General features: G+C 42.7%; 4 protein-coding genes across 4 annotated transcripts; all 4 read left to right on the top strand.

Annotated features, from left to right (window-relative positions):
• The first annotated feature begins 2395 nt into the window (after positions 1 to 2395).
• On the top strand, positions 2396 to 3343 carry LOC108923180 (odorant receptor 131-2-like). Its single transcript, XM_018733833.2, has one exon. The coding sequence runs from the start codon at positions 2396 to 2398 to the stop codon at positions 3341 to 3343; it is 948 nt and encodes a 315-aa protein (XP_018589349.2).
• A 3213-nt stretch (positions 3344 to 6556) lies between these two features.
• On the top strand, positions 6557 to 7522 carry LOC114910414 (odorant receptor 131-2-like). Its single transcript, XM_029251107.1, has one exon. The coding sequence runs from the start codon at positions 6557 to 6559 to the stop codon at positions 7520 to 7522; it is 966 nt and encodes a 321-aa protein (XP_029106940.1).
• A 4750-nt stretch (positions 7523 to 12272) lies between these two features.
• On the top strand, positions 12273 to 13073 carry LOC108921204 (odorant receptor 131-2-like). Its single transcript, XM_018730554.2, has one exon. It carries the CDS (start codon positions 12273 to 12275, stop codon positions 13071 to 13073), a length of 801 nt encoding a protein of 266 aa, XP_018586070.2.
• A 4257-nt stretch (positions 13074 to 17330) lies between these two features.
• On the top strand, positions 17331 to 18242 carry LOC108921202 (odorant receptor 131-2-like). Its single transcript, XM_018730553.2, has one exon. The coding sequence runs from the start codon at positions 17331 to 17333 to the stop codon at positions 18240 to 18242; it is 912 nt and encodes a 303-aa protein (XP_018586069.2).
• The last annotated feature ends 1092 nt before the right edge of the window (positions 18243 to 19334 follow it).

Raw genomic sequence — 19334 nt, 5'->3', positions numbered from 1 at the left:
ATGCTAAAAGGCATTCCACACTCGGAACAAGAACTGGTCCCTGATCCGATACTATGTATGCCCTCTGGTAGGCTGTATAAGCGAAAGACCTGGTGGAACAATGTCTACCGTTTCTAGAGCCGTAGGGAGTCATGATAAGGGGATCAGGCAGCATGCCTTGAAAAAGCAATCGACTAGCACCAGGACGACAGTGCTACCTTTGACCGGGGGCAAATCAGTCAGGAAGTCCACTGCCACATTGAACTATGGCCTGGAGAGTACCAGGAGCAGCTCCAATAACCAGTCAGGCTTCTGGTTGGAGGTTTTGGCCTGGGCACACACCTCATATGCCCCTACATATTCTTGCATGTCCTCTCGGATGGAGGGCCACCAGAACTGCCCTTGGACCAGAGACAGGATCCATTGGCTACCTGGGTGCCCTGCAGCTGTGGAGTCATGCACCCATTGGAGTAACAAAGACCTCATCTGTATATGGACATACTCATTCCCAACTGGCTTGTCGGCTGACCCTGGTCTCCCTCTGGGGCCATCTTGAGGTCTTGTAGAAACTGCCACTGTACAAGGGCAACAAAGCATGAATCGAGCAGAACATGTTCAGTGGAGGTAGTGACTGAGTTCTCTGTCTCTGGAAAAGTACCGCTCCGACTCCGACAACCGAGGCGTCCACTTCCACCACGAATGGAAATGTGGGATTGGGATGTTGGGGTATCGGGACGGTTGTGAGCCATTCTTTCAGCGCCCGGAAGCCTTCTAACGCCTCAGGAGATCACACAAGATGAGTTCCCTTACCCTGTAGTCGGGAAGTGAGGCTTTTTAAACCGTTTCTAGGAGGTGGGGCTACGCCTCTTCTAGATGGCCATTGCCTAGTCAAATGCAGGTCCAATCAGCAGGGAGATAAAGTAGGTAATCCTGCTTGCATCAGTGCTGTAAACCTGCAGCAAGCTGGTGAAGGCCACCTCACGCTGTAAAATAAATAATTTCTTATATGGTCTCGGAAATTCACCGCAAGATCTGCTCGTGGGACCCGAGCAGCACTCCCTGTGCCGAGATGGCTGTCTGAAGCCTCTCAATCTCTCCTGGGTCCATTTGTGGTGGAGGAATCTTCTGTCACACAGAGCAGACTGGGGACCATGGTATGGACCCAATTGCTGGATTGTTTATTGCAAAGGTACAAGGGGAAAAGCAATATTTGTGGTTGGGTACAGGTGTGGTTCAATCCAACATGCAAATGTTGTTTCAAGTGAAGAATCCAAAGACATGGCTGATGAAGTGAAACGAGGATTGATGCTGTGGGAGACTAGAACAGGGACAAAGGGGCAGGGCAGGTAAGGCATGATAGACATGTCATGAGCACAGAAGGTACAGTTGTCTCAAAGAGATTCTTGAACTGGGAAGTGGTGGAGTGGTGCTCTTTATACCTGGCTGCTCTAATTACAGCCAGGTGTTTCTCGTTGAGGTGCGGGTGTGGTCATGACGATTCTAATTTGCTGGTAGTATAAGCCAGTTATTGAGTGTATGTGATTGTACTGTGAGGGACTAACAGCCCATTGAGCGTACCGTGCCGTGTACCCTATGCTTCTCGGACAGGCCCTGGACCACAGAAACCCTGTGAGACAACAGGAACAACACTACTTGTTGCCCCACCATGCCACCCTTCTTATCAATGAAGAATATGATTGATGTACTTCTCTCACTCCACCAAAATGCTTTCTGGCATTAGTACATTGATTTTATGGTCTATGGTCTGTGGACTGTGCTTACAGATTCTTGGTGTTCAGTTATTAAATACTCCATCAGCACTCTTCTGTTATCTCAGCTGTTTTTGAAGTCTGTATAATTTGCCATCTTCTCCAGTTGCAGATCCATACTGATCAAAACTGCACACGACTCCAAACTGAAACATATTAATGAGAACTCCATACTGACCACTGGCTACAACTGAGAACTACTCTATACTGACAAGATGAGGGATAGAAGATTGATAATGATTCTTTAATGATGCATCACCCCATGGAAACATGCACCTACTGAGACGCTGTCCACGTGCTTCCTGTAAAGGGCATGGCTACAAAGTCTCTGTGATGTCATCTGTCATTCATTTTGTTATAAATTACAGCAGCAAACTCACATTCGCTGTGTCTGTGAGTAACCAAACAGTGCAAGTATTCAGTAGGCACAGGTAATTAATAACATATTTGTGATGTAGTGTTTATATTTCACTTAGATGTTTGACATCTTTTAAAATGTGAAGATTCTTATTTGCTGTTTAGAAAGATGCAGTTGTATGCATATTGCAGTCAGTGTTTAGCAGTGTGAGCAAAGTTTACTGAGTTTTTGTGCGCTCATGTTCTCTTTCTGCTTTTCTCTTTCTGCTTGGGTTCAGAGGCTGTGACCAATGGTTGGACTCAATGGTTCAGCACTGGATATTGATTTCCTACAATATCAGCCTTTCATGGTTATGATAGAATGGCCAACCTATATCAAAGCATCTTTTGTCATGATGATTTCTGTGCTCTTCATCTACTTCAACAGCATCATGTTCTTTGGTATATGTAGCAAGCCCACATTGTGTGAGACCTCACGTTATATCCTCTTCAGCCAAATGCTCCTCAGTGATTCCATTCATTTGGTGTTGGGTTCATTATTGTACTGCTTTAGCTTATCCAGTGTCACCCTCACCAGGGTCATCTGCTCTGTTATCATCCTCTTGTCGAGCACAACTTTCCGCAACGCCCCTCTAAACCTGGCAGCGATGTCGCTGGAGCGCTATGTGGCCATCTGCTTCCCTCTCCGGCATGCTGACATTGCCAGCCCGAGAAGAACTGGCATCACCATTGTGGTGGTGTGGTTTCTTGGCTCTATAAATTTTGTAATAGACATTTTTATCTCAGCCATCACAGACAATCAGTACCTCACTGGATACGTGTATTGCACACGGGAGCGTTTATTTTTGGCCAAATGGCAGTATGACATGTATCAAGGCTTCAATGGCTTCTTCTTTGCAGCTGTGGGTCTCACCATCATCTACACCTATGGAGGCATTTTGGTGGCGGCCCGGTCCATCAAAGCCCAGAAGGCCAGCAGGACAGTGTTGCTCCATTTGATCCAACTGGGCTTGTGTCTCACCTCCTTCCTGTATGGTACCATTGAGAGGGCGCTAGCTGTGTTCAGCTCCTCACTCTTTAACAATCTGCGCTACCTCAATTTCCTCTTCATCCTTCTCCTACCCCGCTGCTTGAGCCCTCTCATCTATGGGCTGAGGGATGAGAGCATCTGTCCCCTTTTCCTCTACTACCTCCGCTGTGGCCCCTGGAAAGTAAAGCCTGTCACAGCGCACTTCTGAACCCACATATGTTTTGCCTTGTTGTCATTTTAAAGAAAATTAAAAAAAAAAAACAATGAAATCCAAATCCATTTTCCATTTTATAATGTTGCTGAAATCCAGGGTTTGTTATTCAAGTTCACTATCATTTGTAAAAATGCTTTCATCCTGAGTGCTTCTCAATATTTATTCACTATGTGGTCAAGATTAATACTCCTACATGCAAATCTACATTAGGCTGTAGTAAAGTGTTTAGAGTCCTTGCCTGATAACCAAATCCTGCTTGTGTGGTAGTACTCTCATGCAAGGTACTAAGCCTGAATTGCTTGCGTAAATTTATAAATGGGTAAGTAATGCGAGTACCTTCATCTACAGCAGTAAAAAACTAAACACTACAAGTTGTTGTGAGGAAAAAGTGTCAGATAAGTTGATTAATGACTATAGATTGTATTATGTTCTCTTTTGTGGTTTAATAATGTACTCTGAGGGAAAAATAAACACTCAGCAGACATAAGCTGAATATGGACTCTTTGTATGTGAAACATTCAATCATACTAAACTCACAATAATAGTAGCCATGTGTACTGTGTATTGCATGACCTCTTCATTGGTACGAATGAAAACTTTACCCCATTCCTGGCCAACCCAGCTTTCTTCCTTCATCTCTTTCCTCTGTTTACTCTCTCTTAGTTCTAGCAACATAGAGCCAAACTTCTGAACTGAGCTGAGTATCAGTCACAGATATCAGAGTTGTGATGGAGGAGCACAGCAAGTTCAGGAATGATCACATTTCTTGTGTCTCATTTTTGTAATGTTCTTGAATTGCTATTTGTCTGTTTATTTTAGGTGATTACAGTGTTGGCCCTTCATACTTCCAGGCTCATGATGAAGCATTTATTTCCAGCCCAATATTTCATACATATTCTTCTGTTATCTGCCACTGCACAGGACAGTGCTGCCTTCTACTGGGTAAATTCAACATCATCCCATGAAATCAGAAATATTTTGGACCAAATTCCCATATCAGTAAATATCCTAGTACTGGCAAACCCCAGTGGATGTTACGTGGAGTTAGAGTTCGAAAGATCTGCTCTGAAGAGTGAGCAAGGTTTCTCAGTAAAATGTTTTTATTACCAAAGGCCAACAAAAACAAGCAAGAAATGAGCTGGAAATGACAGGAAACCAGAAATACAAGAAAACATTGAGCTTATTTAGTTTAACAGAGTAAAAATGTGTGCAATAACAGGAAGAATATCTATACATATGGAAAGAGGCAGCAGATAATGTAGTGGTTAGACCTGCTTCCTTAGGAGCCTTAGGTTGTGATCCCACCTTCAGCTCTTGTACCCTTGAGAAAGCTACTTACCTGAAATTGTTTGAGTAAAATCACCCAGCTGTATAAATGGGTAAATGATATTAAGTAGCTTAACTTTGTAAGTTTTTGGAGAAAAGCATTTGGTTAATGGATCAATGTAAATACCCGAAGGATCAACAAGGAATGCCATAAAATATAATTGTAATTAAGGTGTTATTCATTTTTACTGGGAGTGCTGCTTAGCTGATTCTGTGCTGCGAGAACACTTTGAAGCGGCCAGGGTTTTACAATTCTTCTCGGACTCAAAACCTTTAACGTACTAAGGAATTATTAGGCCTTTGTTCAGATGTTATTCTTTTATTATGACTGCAGAGAACATGGAATATGGAATGATTTTTCCCTTTCCAAATATGTATTTCTTAAAAGGGTACTTCTAACATGTGATCCCATCTCAAAGCGTTCTTCTTGATATGGACTTCATGTACCTCTCTCAGTTCTTGTTTGAAATTAACAACAAAAAGATGCTATTAAAATGGACTCACAGCAGATTAATTTCTTTAAATAATAAAGGCTGTAATAGTACATGTCGAATAATATCAGGCCTGGTATTTAACCTAATCCTTATGTTCTCAAGCAGGACACAAAGCCAAACAACAAACTTAAAACCCACTGAACTGGAAAGGTACTGTACAGAGATGAAATACACACTGATGATTTGTTTAGTTCTGGAAACTGATGATAACTCTCAGGCAAGAATAATGGTTGAGTTTCTACCGCTGCAGTTTGCAGTTCAGAGCGATGAGGCCCAGGCCTGTTACACTGCTGTGCATCTCTGTACAGCTCTACAGGGAAGCCCTATTTACAGAGCAGAGGAACAAACAAGGTGGCAGTCAGGCTTCATGTTAATAATTGATGAGTGACTTAATGACAACAGAGGGGAGAGATGCAGGGTTTGATGACTCAGTCGTCAACATGGCAGGGAATTGTCCAGAGAGCAGAGATCTGGTTCCTTCTCTCAGATTCCCCATGCTCTTATTTCTTTCGTGTAAAGCGGTAATCTCCTGTTGCTTTCGAACTTGAATAAACCAGTTTCCTAAAATTTAGTTAATGTATGTCTCCATCCGTAACCTTTGACCTGTCAAAGAAGACCTGATGATTGCTTAGCTCTTTATACTCAGCCAAACCTAGTCAGTGCAGCATGCAGTGCAGGGCAGCAGGTGAGTGTCAGATAAAATTATTCTAATCTGCAAGAGCAACAGAAGTCACACAATCAACAGTTAAACATGTTCTTCTTGCAGCTGACATACTTCTGTCTTGACTACTTTGGTTCACATTGGCCACTGTCTTGACCACTTTGGATAACAAAGAGCCTCCTGTCTGCGACTGACACCGCAAACAGAAAACAATTAAGGCATCTGTGGTCTGCTTTGCATGCTCTTCTTTTTGTTTAGGATTCTCTGGGACCTCACCAAATGCATACACAGATAAACACATTTCAACTGTCCCACCGATGTCCCTGAAGTCATGTGCTTCAGTCCAGTTGCTATATTAAGGGAAACACAGGTGGGCGCTTAGACAGCAGTTGGTTGCGCTGTAAGGAAGTTCAGCCCAGCTCTCATAAGCTGTTGAGTTGGCAGCAGTTTAACAGGGGTATAGGTTTAAATTATATGCTGTGTTGTGAAACTGAAAAAGAATGCTTTCCACATCTTTTGTCATTTTTTTGCAAACTAAACAAAATTCTATAATTTTGTATAATATTGTATAATTTTGTATAGTAAATATTACGCAGATACTTGCAAACTTGTTCCAGGAAATGACATATATCTTGCAATTTGAAAAAAATGTCAATTATTTCTCATTAATGTAACAGGAAGCCAGAAACTGCAAGTGTCACGATTTTCATCTGAACAGAGGCATTCATGGAGAATACCTCTGCTCCTATCAGCCTTTTACAAATCCAGAGTGTGAGACTGAAAATGACAGATGAACGAATTTTCAAATTCTTTTTGGTTGTGGCTACGTACTCCATCTTCATCTACTTAAACTGTGTTATGTTTGTTGCTGTGAGGAGTAAGACAGCCTTCCGGGAAACCTCTCGCTATATCCTGTTTGCTCACATACTCTTCAATGACATCCTGCACCTGGTGACGAGCATGGTTCTCTACATCTTCAATGCGCTCTATCTAGAAATAATCCAGGCTTTCTGCAGTTTGCTCGCACTAATATCTACTTCTACTTTCACCAATGAGCCCCTGAACCTGGCTGTCATGTCCCTGGAGCGGTACATTGCAGTGTGTTTTCCACTCAGGCATGGTGAACTGTCCACCCCCGAGAGGACATTCCTTGCCTTAGTTGTCATCTGGGTGTTGGGTACTGCCAATATGTTAACTGACATCTTGACTGTTGTCTTCGTGGAACCCTCATTTTTCTTGCACTCTGGGCTGTGCATACGAGAGCAACTGATGAAGAAGAGCTGGCAGAGGAACAAGGAGGTTGCTTTCAGTGTCCTCTTCTTTACCCTGGTTGCAGGGGTCCTGCTCTATACCTATGTGAGCATCACTCTGGAGGCACGGTCCGTCAGCACAGACAGATCCTCGGCACAGAAGGCTATGCGGACTGTTCTGTTGCATGCAGCACAGCTCTGTCTGTCCCTCATGACCTTTCTATACACCATTTTTGAGGTGCTCATGATGTCACTGCCACTGGATGTCTTTGCTCAGCTGCGCTTTGTCAACTATATGGTGGTTCTCCTGCTCCCCCGCTGTCTCAGCCCTCTAATCTATGGATTGAGGGACCAGAGCTTCCAGCTCGTTTTCATGTACTATTTTACCTATGGTACCAGAAGTGTGAAACCTGCAAAACCCAGTAGTGTTGGGGCAATGTGAAGGTGTACACAGAACTCCACACTTTAATCCACTGTCTCACTTCCTTCTTTAAATCCGTACTTTTGCCTATGATATTTCCTTTTTCAGTTTCTCCTGGCAAAATGGGTATGATCTCTAAGAGAGGCATATGTATCACAACTGTGCTTATTTCACCTATATAACATATGTCAAATTGGTTTCATTAGGAGCTGCTTACATCCAGAGAATATGAATGACTTTTGAGTGTGAAATTTTGGTACTTTTACAAGCTGTAGTGTATATTGAAAGGGAATACTTCGATTTAACAGTTAGAGCTCAGTACAAGTAGGGGGTGCGGTGGCGCAGTGGGTTGAACCACAGTCCTGCTCTTCGGTGGGTCTGGGGTTCGAGTCCCGCTTGGGGTGCCTTGCGGCGGACTGGCGTCCTGTCCTGGGTGTTTCCCCTTCCCCCTCCGGCCTTACGCCCTGTGTTGCCGGGTAGGCTCCGGTTCCCCGTGACCCTGTACGGGACAAGCGGTTCTGAAAATGTGTGTGTGTGTGAGCTCAGTACAAGTACCTGTAAATAATACAGACTTGGGGAGTCAGTCACTTTGAAATATTACATCTACTGCATTATTAGTTATATACCTGGTGGATTTTTTTCCAAAATGTCTTTAATTTTTTAAACTCATTTATTCAAGAGTACTTTTACTTTAATAGGGTAAACTCGTTGCTCAGTGGCAGTGCAGCAGGAGCAGGATTCAAATCATCAGGTTTCACTTTGCAAAGCAACAGCCTTAACCACTGAACTGCATACAACTGCGCATTATAAAACCCCTCATGGATACCAAAAAATACCTTGTCAAAAATGTGCAAAGTATCCAGTCCTTTTTTGTCCTTTCTGAAAGAAAAAATAAATGGGCACATGAATATAAAATTTCATGTAGTTGTGTGTTTTTCATTTATACATTAATCCATAACGGTAATGAAAAATTATGAAAAGTGTAATTAGAGGTAGACACTGATAGCAAGCCATGTTTTGCCAGCCCGGGTCCATATTCAAACTTGTTAATAGTCAAAACTCCAGAGAGGGATATTAATAACCGATGAGAGTGTCAATAATTGACCAAGGTAGAAAGGGAAAAGCCCCTGATCTTCTATCGGGATCTTTCTGTCATGTCCTTTTTAAACACTGGACAGGCCTGTCCACAGAGTAGAGACCCTTTCCCTTTCTACCTCACGCTGAAAGAAACTACAGGACACTATCCTTCCAACTCATTTGAGCCTTTTCAAAAAATGGAGAGAGGCTTGTTTCATTCTGTCTTTCAATCAGTATCTTCTGATTCACTGGGTCCACTGTCAGGACGGTGTTATGAACTTTGAGTTCTTGAGTTAAAAAGACACTGTTATTGAACCTGTTATTGTTTTGGACCTGTGTTGTTCAAATGTGTCAAAAAATTAAGCAATTATTTGTGAGAGATTTTTTCTCTATGGTTCTTTCCATTGTTGCATTGTGAGTGTACGATCACTAAACACTGTAATTCTGCTCCACCATTGATTATTGCTAAAATACTGATTAAAAGTTTTACAAAGTAACTCTTTTACTTATGATAGCTTTATCTGAGACTTTTACATAATATAACCACCAAATTAATGAAGCGATATCTGTATTATCAAGCATCTATTGATTGTGGCTTTGGATTTATGAACACGTTCACTTGAACTGTATGCCTTTGGATCCTGGAAGGCAACAAGAGCACTGGAGGAAACCCATGCAGACACAGTGAAGAACATGCAAACTCCACACAAACTTAGCCAGATTAAAACCTACACCCAAAAAGCTCAGGTTGCTGTGAGGAGGCAATGCTACTCACTGTGCCACTGTACTGCCTCTCAAACTGTGCACTGTCTTTCAGCTCCCCCGTCTTGCTTTGTTTTTTCATAGGCTGCCAGAATTGCCAGTCTACTGTAAAGAAAGCTGACTTTGTTCAGGCCTATGCCTCCCAGTGTTTGCTCAACCTCCCGGACCTCAACAAAACACGACCGACATGCCATTACTCCTAAAAGTACAGTGCCACCAGCAACTCGCATCTCTGTGAGGGGTGGAGGCACAGGCATGCTCATCTCTACACAGTGAGAACATTCAGCTCTCTCTGACCACCATCATTTTCTATTCTCCTTCATACTCTATGATGTCTCTGTTTCTGTCCACACTGCAGTCTTACATCTACATTTATTCATTTATCTGACAGTTTTTCTCCAAAATAACTTGGAGTGTTAAGATACTTACAATTATCTACCCATTCATACAGCTGGGTAATTTTACTGGAGCAATTTTGGCTAAGTATCTTGCTCAAGGTGACTACAACCGAAATGATGTCAAAAGGAAAGAGTTTGGAAATGGAGCAGTAAGGCCAACATCAGGTCGGGTCAGCTGAGTCAAGCTTGAATCAGCGCTAGGAAACTGTGTTGAAATTTAAACAACAAATCTAAGGGGTATATAAATGCATTACAGTGGTATCAATAAAAGACTATCCAGCAAATAGTTAATGGACCTAACTTGCCACCAGACAACCCTGATAATTCACATTGCACCCAAGCGTAAAAAACAAAATGTAAAACACAGAAATCATAAAAATAAAACCAAAACACATCACTCTCATGAAGAATCAACTTTATTTTTTCAAGCATAAATAAGGCCTTTACTTTGTGTGGGGGCATGGTGGCGCAGCACGTTTGGCTGGGTCCTGCTCCCCGGTGGGTCTGGGGCTCGAGTCCTGCTTGGGGTGCCTTGCGACGGACTGGTGTCCCGTCCTGGGTGTGTCCCCTCCCCCTTCAGCCTTGCGCCCTGTGTTGCCGGATTAGGCTCTGGTTTACAGCAACCCCGGCTGGGACCAGCGGTTTCAGACAATCCGTGCGTGTGTGTAGTGAAATTAAATCTTTGCTTGCTTCAAATTTTTACTGCAGCTGCTTCTCAGTCTTAGTTCACATCTCTGAGTTCCAAACCTGTCACACTGCTGCACATCTCTTCAGGGAAGTCCTGTTTGCTGAGCAAAATAACAAACAAGGGAGCACTCAGGGACTTCATGTTAATAATTAATGAAAGATTTAATGACAACACAGGAGAGATGAAGAGGCTGGTTTGCTGAACTCCACATGACAGGGGATAATCCAGGGATAGCGTTCTTTCTGCACCAGTCCCCATGCTCCTGTTTCATCATGTACTGAACAACATTTGTGAGAATAAGTTTGTGAACCCTTTGGCATTATCTGAATTTCTGCATGAATGACTACTGTCTGATTTTCATCTAAGTCGTAGTAATATCTTATTACAGACAAAATTTGTGTCATGTTAACTGAACAAATGATTGAAACAATCAAGGTTATTGATGTAAAAAGCATGTGATCCTACAGCACAATGCCACCTTGAAAAGAGAATCATTCCAATTTTCCAGCCAATGAGTCAAGTTTGGCAGTCAGCTGAGGTGTAGCCTGACTCACCTTGATCTTTCAGAAAAATCACACAGTTGGTTGCCTGCTCTTCACAAAAACATTCTGCTACAAATTCAAAAGAGATAAAAATAAATTAATAAAATACATTACATACATATAAAATAAAATAATGAAAGTATGCATGTTCAGATGGGGGGGTTGTCAATTTAGTATCAGTCTAAAGATGAAGTCTGGAAACACATGCATATTTTGACCTGACTTACACCCTATAGAAGTGAATGATGGGACCTGATACATACTACTGTAAATACCTTCAGTACATCAACTTATAACTGGTCTTACAATAGAAATACATAATAAATGTTTTGATATACAAACTTGTAGAGCGTATTTTAAACTAAACTGACGAAAAGCCTTAACCCTGTGTGTTTCTCCATGGAAATCTTCTGTTATCTTCACTTCCCCTCACTTGCCTCTACATTACTATCTTGATTACTTCCATGACATTACCCCACTTCCAGCAGAAAACATCAATGAGTGTGAAAGACAACCAGCGCCACTGACCCACACCATAACTGATATCATTGTCTCTTAGAGCCCTCCCCAAACTTCCTGCCACTGGTACAGTAAACTGAAGACTCCTAAGGATGACTGTGGCCTGCTTGCCATCCTGGTCCCTATCTTTCAGGACTCCCTAGAGCCTCACCGACCGCACACACTTGCAAACGCACAGAAACACACACACTTCAACTGTCCCACAGATGTCACTGAAGTCACGTGCTTCAGTCACGATGCTATATTAAGGGAAACACAGTTGGGCGCTTAGACAGCAGTAGCAGTTGGTTGCGCTGTAGGTAAGCTCAGCCCATAACTTCTAAACTGTTGAGCTGGCAGCAGCTTAATAAGGGCAAACTTTTAAATTCTATATTTTGCTAAAAAAAGAAAAGAATGTGTGTTCCACACCTTCGGGCATTTACTACAAATTTAACCTGACTGTTCCTTAATTTTTTCTGATTGCCTGTGTCTTTCTTGGAAGACAATTCTAGAATGTTCCTTAATGTAATGCACAATTCCTTTGTCATTAAAAACACGTGAGTGAAATAATTTTTGATACAACAGGAAGTCGACATCTGCCAACATAAACCCTTCTGAGCTGAACATAAACACTCATGGAGAACATGTCTTCGACGCTCAGCATCTTACAAACTCAGACTGTAAGACAGAAAATGACAGCTGAACGAATTTTAAAACTTTTTTTGGTTCTTTCCACACACTCTGTCTTCATCTACTTGAATTGTGTAATGTTTATTGCTGTGAGGAGTAAGGAGACTTTCCGGGAAATGCCCCGCTACATTTTGTTCGCCCACATGCTCTTCAATGACACCCTGTACCAGCTGATCAGCATGGTTCTATACATCTTCAATGTGTTGTATTTGGACATGGTCCTGGGTGTTTGCAGTTTTCTGATTCTGATATCTACTTCAACCGTTACCAACGAGCCCCTCAACCTGGCTGTCATGTCCCTGGAGCGGTACTTTGCAGTCTGTTTCCCACTAAGATATGCTCAACTGTCCACTCCAGAGAGGACGTTCTTCACCTTGGCTGTTATGTGGGCTGTGGGTGCTGCCAATGTTCTAATTGACATCTTTACAGTCATCCTAGTGGAACCCTCTTTTTTCTTGCTCTCTGGGATGTGCTCATATGAGCAGCTCATGAGGAAGCGATGGCAGAGGGACAAGGGAGTGGCCTTAAATGTCCTCTGCTTCACAGTAGTTGGGATGGTCCTGCTCTACACCTATGTGTGCATCACTCTGGAGGCACGATCCGCCACCAGAGACAGGGCTTCTGCACAGAAAGCCATGCAGACCGTGCTACTGCACGCAGTCCAGCTCTGCCTGTCCCTCATGACCTTTCTGTTTAATGTGTTTGAGATGCTCCTGTCATCATTTCCATCGGATGTCTTTGCTCAGCTGCGCTTTGTAAACTATGTGGTAGTTCTCCTGCTCCCTCGCTGTCTTAGCCCTCTCATCTATGGCATGAGAGATCAGAGTTTCAGGCCTGTGTTCATGTACTTCTTCACCTGTGGCACCAGAAGTGTGAAGCCTGCTGGAACGAACAGCAGACTGGAAAAAGAGTGCTGATGACATAATTAAGAAAGCCCTAATCCTGGGTTGCTACTGCTGGTGTAAATTAAATGCTGTAGACAAACATAGGCAAACATTAATTCAGTCAGGCACAGAACGTCCCCATTTTCATTCCCTGCCTTTATCACTTCTCTCTTACTTATGCTTATGTAATTTTGTAATTTGTCCACAAGATGGGGTGTCATTTCTAGGAGAGGTAGGAGGACAGCAGATGCACTGATTTAACATATAAAATCCCCTGTAAACACCATAAAAATGCCTTGTCTAGCACATGTGCACAGTATGCATTGTTTTTTGTTTTTTCTGACAGCACTGATAAATGGAGAAGGGGCTGGAGACTGGAGGTAAGGTGATGGACCCAAGTGCGCGGCGGCTTTATTTCAGGACGGGTTTTCTAGGACAGATGAAAACGGTGGTCAGGGACAGGCGAGGGTCGTTCAAGGCTCAGACGTCGTTACATGGGTGAAGCAGGACTTAGAGTAGTCAGATGAACAGGCAAGGGTCAGAAGTCAGGAGATCAGATCACAAAGCATGAACAAGGGAAGACATAACGCTGATTCTGCACAATCCACAGAAGGAGGCGTTTGCAAGAATCCGCGGTGTTGGGCGGTCACGGAGCTCCCTTCATACCGGGTCTCATCACTTAGCCGGAGGTGTTGCCGTTCTGCTTGTTCCCGGGGTGTGACAAATGGAGACATGAAGTGTTACATACTCACATGGAATTACTTTATGCACTCTTAAACCCAAACTGTATATGTATGCAACATGAGTCCCTTAACTTGCAAAGCATAGTTACAGGGCAGACCTAATGCACTGAGAACAGGACATCAGGTGCTAGTCTTTTGGAACATTTAAATTATCATTTAGGTAATACAACAGCCTCAGCAATGCTTAAAACAGGCATGTTTCTCTAAAGACCCTTCTAACTCGGACCAGCTGTGTCTAGTCCCATCATACCGCAATTGTGCTCCAAGGGGAAGCTCTGTTTGACCAGCACAGGTCTGTATTTTAAACTGGTTAATAGGCGCAACTCCAGACTGGGATGTTAATAATTACTGAGTGTCAATATCTGACCAGAGCAGACTGGGACAAAACCCCTGTTCTGCTTTTTGGAACTTTCCAGCGTGATCTTTCTGTCCACAGAGCACAGTCCCCTTTCCTTTTTCACATCACACTGAGAGGGACTGCTACATACTGCCCTTCTAATTCATGTATGCACATTCAAAAAATGGGAGAAAATTCTGGTTCTTTTGCTCTTTCAAATGACAGCACTCACTGCCAATATATTGTTACAATCTTTGAGATGTTTTATTTAAGAGGGTTAAACAAGATACAGACATACTTACTCTTCTGTCACTGAAGTTGTAATGCTTTTAGACTGGCACTGTTTAAATAGATCGGTCAACAGGTTGAGCAAAATTTTTGCCCGTTGTTCCTTCAGTTACAGTATAAGCCCTGGAAGTGCAGCAGTAGAGGGCAGCAAGTAATGAGTGCTTACAGCTGCTGTCTTGTGTCTCGAAAGTCACAGGTTCAGGTCCCACTTTCTCCTTTTGTAAAAATTACCCAGTTGTACAACCCCAGCTCCGAAAAAGTTGGGACAGTATGGAAAATCCTAATAAAAACAAAAGGGAGTGATTTGTAAATTTGCTTTGCCTTGTACTGAAACAAAAATAGTGTAAAGACAAGCTATTTTATGCATTACCTAATCGACTACATCATTTTTTGAAGATGTTTGTTTACTCTAAAACTGATGCCCATTCTGTTAATCTATCGCTCTAACCAGTTTTATTACAGTACAAGAGACGGCTAACTGCAAGCCTCATCTGCTTCAGTTTTATTTTAATTTAAGGTTTATTGTTCTCACTAGGTAGTGGGTTATGGTGGCGCAGCAGGTTTGTCCTGTGCTCTGGTGGGTCTGGGGTTCAAGTCCCACTGGGGGTGCCTTGTGACAGACTGGTGTCCCATCCTGGGTGTGTCCCCTCCTCCTCCTTCTCCTCCAGCCTTGCACCCTGTGTTGTTGGGTTAGGCTCCAGTTTGCCACGACCCTGCTTGGGACAAGCAGTTTTGGACAGTGTGTGTGTTCTCTCTAAGGGCAGCTGGTGGCATCGTAGTTGGAGTGGCTACATTTGACTCCAAAGGTTGCTGGTTCAATCCCCGCCTCTGGCTGTGGTGCCCTTGAGCAAGGTGCTTGCCCTGTAATTGCTCTGGTACCTTCGTCTGGCTGTGTGCCTGGGTAGCTAGTTGCAGCCCTGCAATGGACTGGTGTCCCGTCCAGGGCGTGCCCCTTGCGCCCAATGTCTCTAGGATAGGCTCCGGCTTGCCATGACCCAGCTTGGGATAAGCAATTATTGAAATTTGTTGGGTTGGTTGGTTGTTCTCTTTACAGGCATAGTTACATTTCAATATCCAAAAACATATATACCCCCCTACAATGTTGGCAGCATTTCTTTGCCCTTGCTTGTGAAAGCAATGAAATGCAGTGAAAAGCTGTTCGTTCATCTCTGTCGCTGAGTTCTCTCTTGTATCCTAGTAGCAGTTATTGAGCCTGATTTATCAGCGATACTTTTAAAGATTTTATTGAACATCAACTGTCTATTTTGACTCAATGGTCTGTTTTTTAGAATTTTATTATTGTTTTTAAGATTATAACTGAAAATAACTGAAGTATGTTGATTACCCAAGTATGTAGACCATTTTCAATGACTTTCTCCAGTGTGCAGAAATAAAGTACAGTATTTGAAAATTTTCAGTGTTTTAATGTTGTTTGGGGACTTAAATCATTTATTGTTTTGCTTCAAAGTGTGCATGGGTTTTCTCTAGGTGCTTTTGTTTCCTCCCACATCCAAAAACATGTATTTCAGGAAGATTGTTGACTCCAACTTGTACATGCTATCTGTGTAAATGTGTTACACCGCTCTGGTGAATAGATGTGTGAACAGTCGCAGGGAATTTAGTGTAATGTACTTAGCATTTTAAATCGCCTTGGATGGAGGTGACTGTTAAATACTACAATAATATATGCTGTTTCTGAGGAGCTGGGCTGCAGTGTGCCAGAGCTGCACCATCTGTCCTGAGTCAGGTAGTCAATAGCTGAGATGCCTTCTGAGGAACAGGCCTGCTTTGAGTGTTATTATGGCCCAGAGGAGATTGAAAAAAAATGGCAATTCTTATTCTTCTTGAAACGATGACGGCAGAATTAAAAATCTGATGATGCAGGAAAGGTGTGTATCTTTCCTGTGTAAATAGTGTCAGTAATTACATGTTTATTTTTATGCAGAGCAAAGTTAACACAAAAAGTCTTCCAAAAGTTTTTTTTTAAATTGTTGCTATGTCAGTTTTTTACACAATCTAATCTCAAAAAAAACTGAGGTACATCTATGTTTTTAAACTTTTATTGACTGTGGTTACTGCTTAAAGTAAAGTGATAAACAAGTTAGTTAGATTCTGGTCCATATTCTGTGAACTGAGGAGTCTGAGGGTGAAATGACCATAGCCACTGCAAACAAAGTGCTCTTGCTGGTGGTTACCCAGCGAAACCAGGCTGTGTCAGGAAGTTGATCGCAGTTAGGGCAGCATTCAGTGCAGGGCAGCAGGTAGTCAACTGGTGAGGAAACTGAAGTAACCTCAATCAGCGAAAGAAACAGAAGATACATATGCAACACCGAAAGGCAGGTAGATCCATCAAAAACAATGATGAAGGGAAAGTGCTGATACTTTCAAAAAACAAAACGTCGGTGAGTGTGGAAGGCATCACATGCCACCTTCTCAGAACACAACTGATTCTGCTACACCTCAAATCCCTTCCAAATTGTCCTGCCCTTGGCACTGCTAGCTGAAGACAATTAAGGATGGTTGTCGTCTTCTTGCCATCATGTTCCCTTTCTTCAGATCTCTCTGAAGTCTCACCAACCTCACATGCGCACACACAAACATGCATGATTGAAATGTCCTTGAGATGTTGCTGAAGTCACGTGCATCTCTTCAGTTGCTATATTAGAGGAAACACAGGTGGATTTTGTGCAGTTACTCCTAGCTGTGCTATAAAGAAATTAAGATCAGTAGAAACTTGTAAATGTCTTATTTCACGAAATGTACATCTTTTATGATTTGAAGAAATGTCAGTGAAATATTTTTGATAAACATAACAGGAAGCCAGAAACCACAATTCTCACGATTTTCAGCTGAACAGAAGCATTCATGGAGAATACCTCTGCTCCTATCAGCTTCTTACAAATGCAGAGTATGAGACTGAAAATGACAGATGAACGAATTTTCAAATTCTTTTTGGTTGTGGCTACATACTCCATCTTCATCTACTTAAACTGTGTTATGTTTGTTGCTGTGAGGAGTAAGTCAGCCTTCCGGGAAACCTCTCGCTATATCCTGTTTGCCCACATGCTCTTCAATGACATCCTGCACCTGATTACCAGCATGGCTCTCTACATTTCGAGCATGTTGTATCTGGAAATAATCCAGGCTTTCTGCAGTTTGCTCGCACTAATATCTACTTCTACTTTCACCAATGAGCCCCTGAACCTGGCTGTCATGTCCCTGGAGCGGTACATTGCAGTGTGTTTTCCACTCAGGCATGGTGAACTGTCCACCCCCGAGAGGACATTCCTTGCCTTAGTTGTCATCTGGGTGTTGGGTACTGCCAATATGTTAACTGACATCTTGACTGTTGTCTTCGTGGAACCCTCATTTTTCTTGCACTCTGGGCTGTGCATACGAGAGCAACTGATGAAGAAGAGCTGGCAAAGGGACAAGGTGGTGGTCTTCAATGCTCTCTACTTTAGTGTGGTTGCAGGGGTCCTGCTTTTTACCTATGTGAGCATCACTCTGGAGGCACGGTCCGTCAGCACAGACAGATCCTCGGCACAGAAGGCCATGCGGACTGTTCTGCTGCACGCCATACAGCTCTGCCTGTCCCTCCTGACTTTTTTGTTTAATGTGTTTGAGGTGCTCCTGGCCTCACTGCCAGTAAACATCTATATTCAGCTGCGCTTTGTCAACTATGTGGTGGTCCTCCTGCTCCCCCGCTGTCTCAGCCCTCTCATCTATGGACTGAGAGATCAGAGCTTCCATCCTGTATTCATGTACTACTTCACCTGTGGTACCAGGAGCGTAAAGCCAGCAGGACCCACAAGCAGTCTTGTGGTGGAGTGAGGACTGGATGATTAAGAAAGTCGTGGGATGTTGCTTCAGGCGCTGTTGTGTATTTCATCACAGAAAAAACATCCATAAACCTTGAGGCAGGCCAAGAAGTGCACATTTTCATTCCCCATCTTCCTCTCTCCTGTCCTCACATTCTTAGTCATGTTTGTCACATTTAACTTTCTAAGTTTTCTCACATTTGACTTTCTACAGCATTTGCAAATATATAAGAAATTTGGCAAGTAGTGCTCATGAATGACATCACACAGCATGTGCAACATAGTACAGATTGAGGGTGTCTGCACCTAATTAATTGCCAGACACTTCAGAATTTTACACCTACCACACACTGAATCTCTCATGAAAACCAAAAGGTGCCGTTGAAGCACATGTTCAGTGTATGTTGTGCATTTTTGTCTTTTTGAAAGAGGTAATAAATGGACACATAAATATATCATGCACATGTACTCATTTAATTTACAGCATGCTTAAACCCATGAATGAGCAATGACTAATGTTCCAAGGCTTCCGACTAGTGTGAAAAAAACACATGGAGCACTGGAGGAACCCCTTGTACTGATCAGGTGAGCTGTAGTACCTGTTGGAGGAGGTTAGACGTATGGCTGACAGTGGATCTTACTGACACAAGAGGTGGTGTACAGAATGAAGAATGAAGGTGCACTGTTGTCAGAATTCTGCAGAAACTGGTGATGAGTCGATGAATGCAAATGGAACCACTGAAGAGCAGTGAATGATATTCTAACCGGATAGCCACATCTACTAAGTCAAATCAATAGTTTCAACAGTCAACAGTATCGAAAGCTACACTTAACTCCAGCAACATAATCAGAAACATATGAGGAGTTTCCAGCATCACATGAAATGAAAAATGCCACCTACAACATGGATTGCTGCTGTTTCTGTGCTAGGGCCAGTGCAGAAACCAGAGTGAAATTTTTCAGTTATACTATGTTGGTTAAGGTAATGCTGAATTTGCAAAGCTTTTATTTTTTTTTTCTACAACTTTTTGACAGAAATAGATACTTTGACATTGGCCTATAATTCATAAGAACATTCTCGTCAAGATCCAATTTTTTTCAATAT

Source organism: Scleropages formosus, chromosome 4 (assembly GCF_900964775.1).
Source record: "Scleropages formosus chromosome 4, fSclFor1.1, whole genome shotgun sequence".
Taxonomy (NCBI): Eukaryota; Metazoa; Chordata; class Actinopteri; order Osteoglossiformes; family Osteoglossidae; genus Scleropages; species Scleropages formosus.
Note: the sequence above shows the minus strand (reverse complement) of the source record. Positions and strands in the feature narration are given on the sequence as shown.